This window comes from Buceros rhinoceros, unplaced genomic scaffold (assembly GCF_000710305.1).
Source record: "Buceros rhinoceros silvestris isolate BGI_N320 unplaced genomic scaffold, ASM71030v1 scaffold25485, whole genome shotgun sequence".
Classification (NCBI taxonomy): domain Eukaryota; kingdom Metazoa; phylum Chordata; class Aves; order Bucerotiformes; family Bucerotidae; genus Buceros; species Buceros rhinoceros.
Genome location: NW_010413756.1, coordinates 1,611 through 1,968, shown reverse-complemented (window position 1 = coordinate 1,968; position 358 = coordinate 1,611). Strand labels below are relative to the sequence as shown.

Here is a 358-nt window from a genome sequence, read left to right as displayed (position 1 = left end):
TGTGGGAGCGCTGTCTGCGTGAGCGGGCGCTCAGGCGGTGCGTGCTGTAACCGGTGCTCCCCTAAGGCGCACATCGACCTAATTCGGGGCTACGGCAAGTTCACAGCCGATCCCCCGCCCACCATCGAAGTGCACGGGAAGAAGTACACGGCTCCTCACAGCCTTATAGCCACGGGCGGGCACCCAGCCATCCCTTCCGACAGCGAAATTCCCGGTGAGCCCGACCACATTCCCTGGAGAGGGGTCTGCCAGAGCCAAGCGGGGCGTGGGAGGTGGGACGAGGGGTGCGACAGGGGCTCTGCTTTGCAGGTGCCAGCCTGGGGATCAGCAGCGACGGCTTCTTCGAGCTGGAGGAGCT

General features: G+C 65.4%; 1 protein-coding gene across 1 annotated transcript in view; it reads left to right on the top strand.

The window, feature by feature from the left end:
* GSR (glutathione reductase) overlaps positions 1 to 358 on the top strand; it is a gene marked incomplete at both ends in the record, with an annotated part of 3,310 nt that overhangs the window by 1,431 nt on the left and 1,521 nt on the right. The window contains 2 exons of the mRNA XM_010136883.1: positions 67 to 214; positions 310 to 355. Of these exons, the coding sequence (XP_010135185.1) occupies positions 67 to 214; positions 310 to 355 (194 nt within the window). The remainder of the gene's footprint in view (positions 1 to 66; positions 215 to 309; positions 356 to 358) is intronic.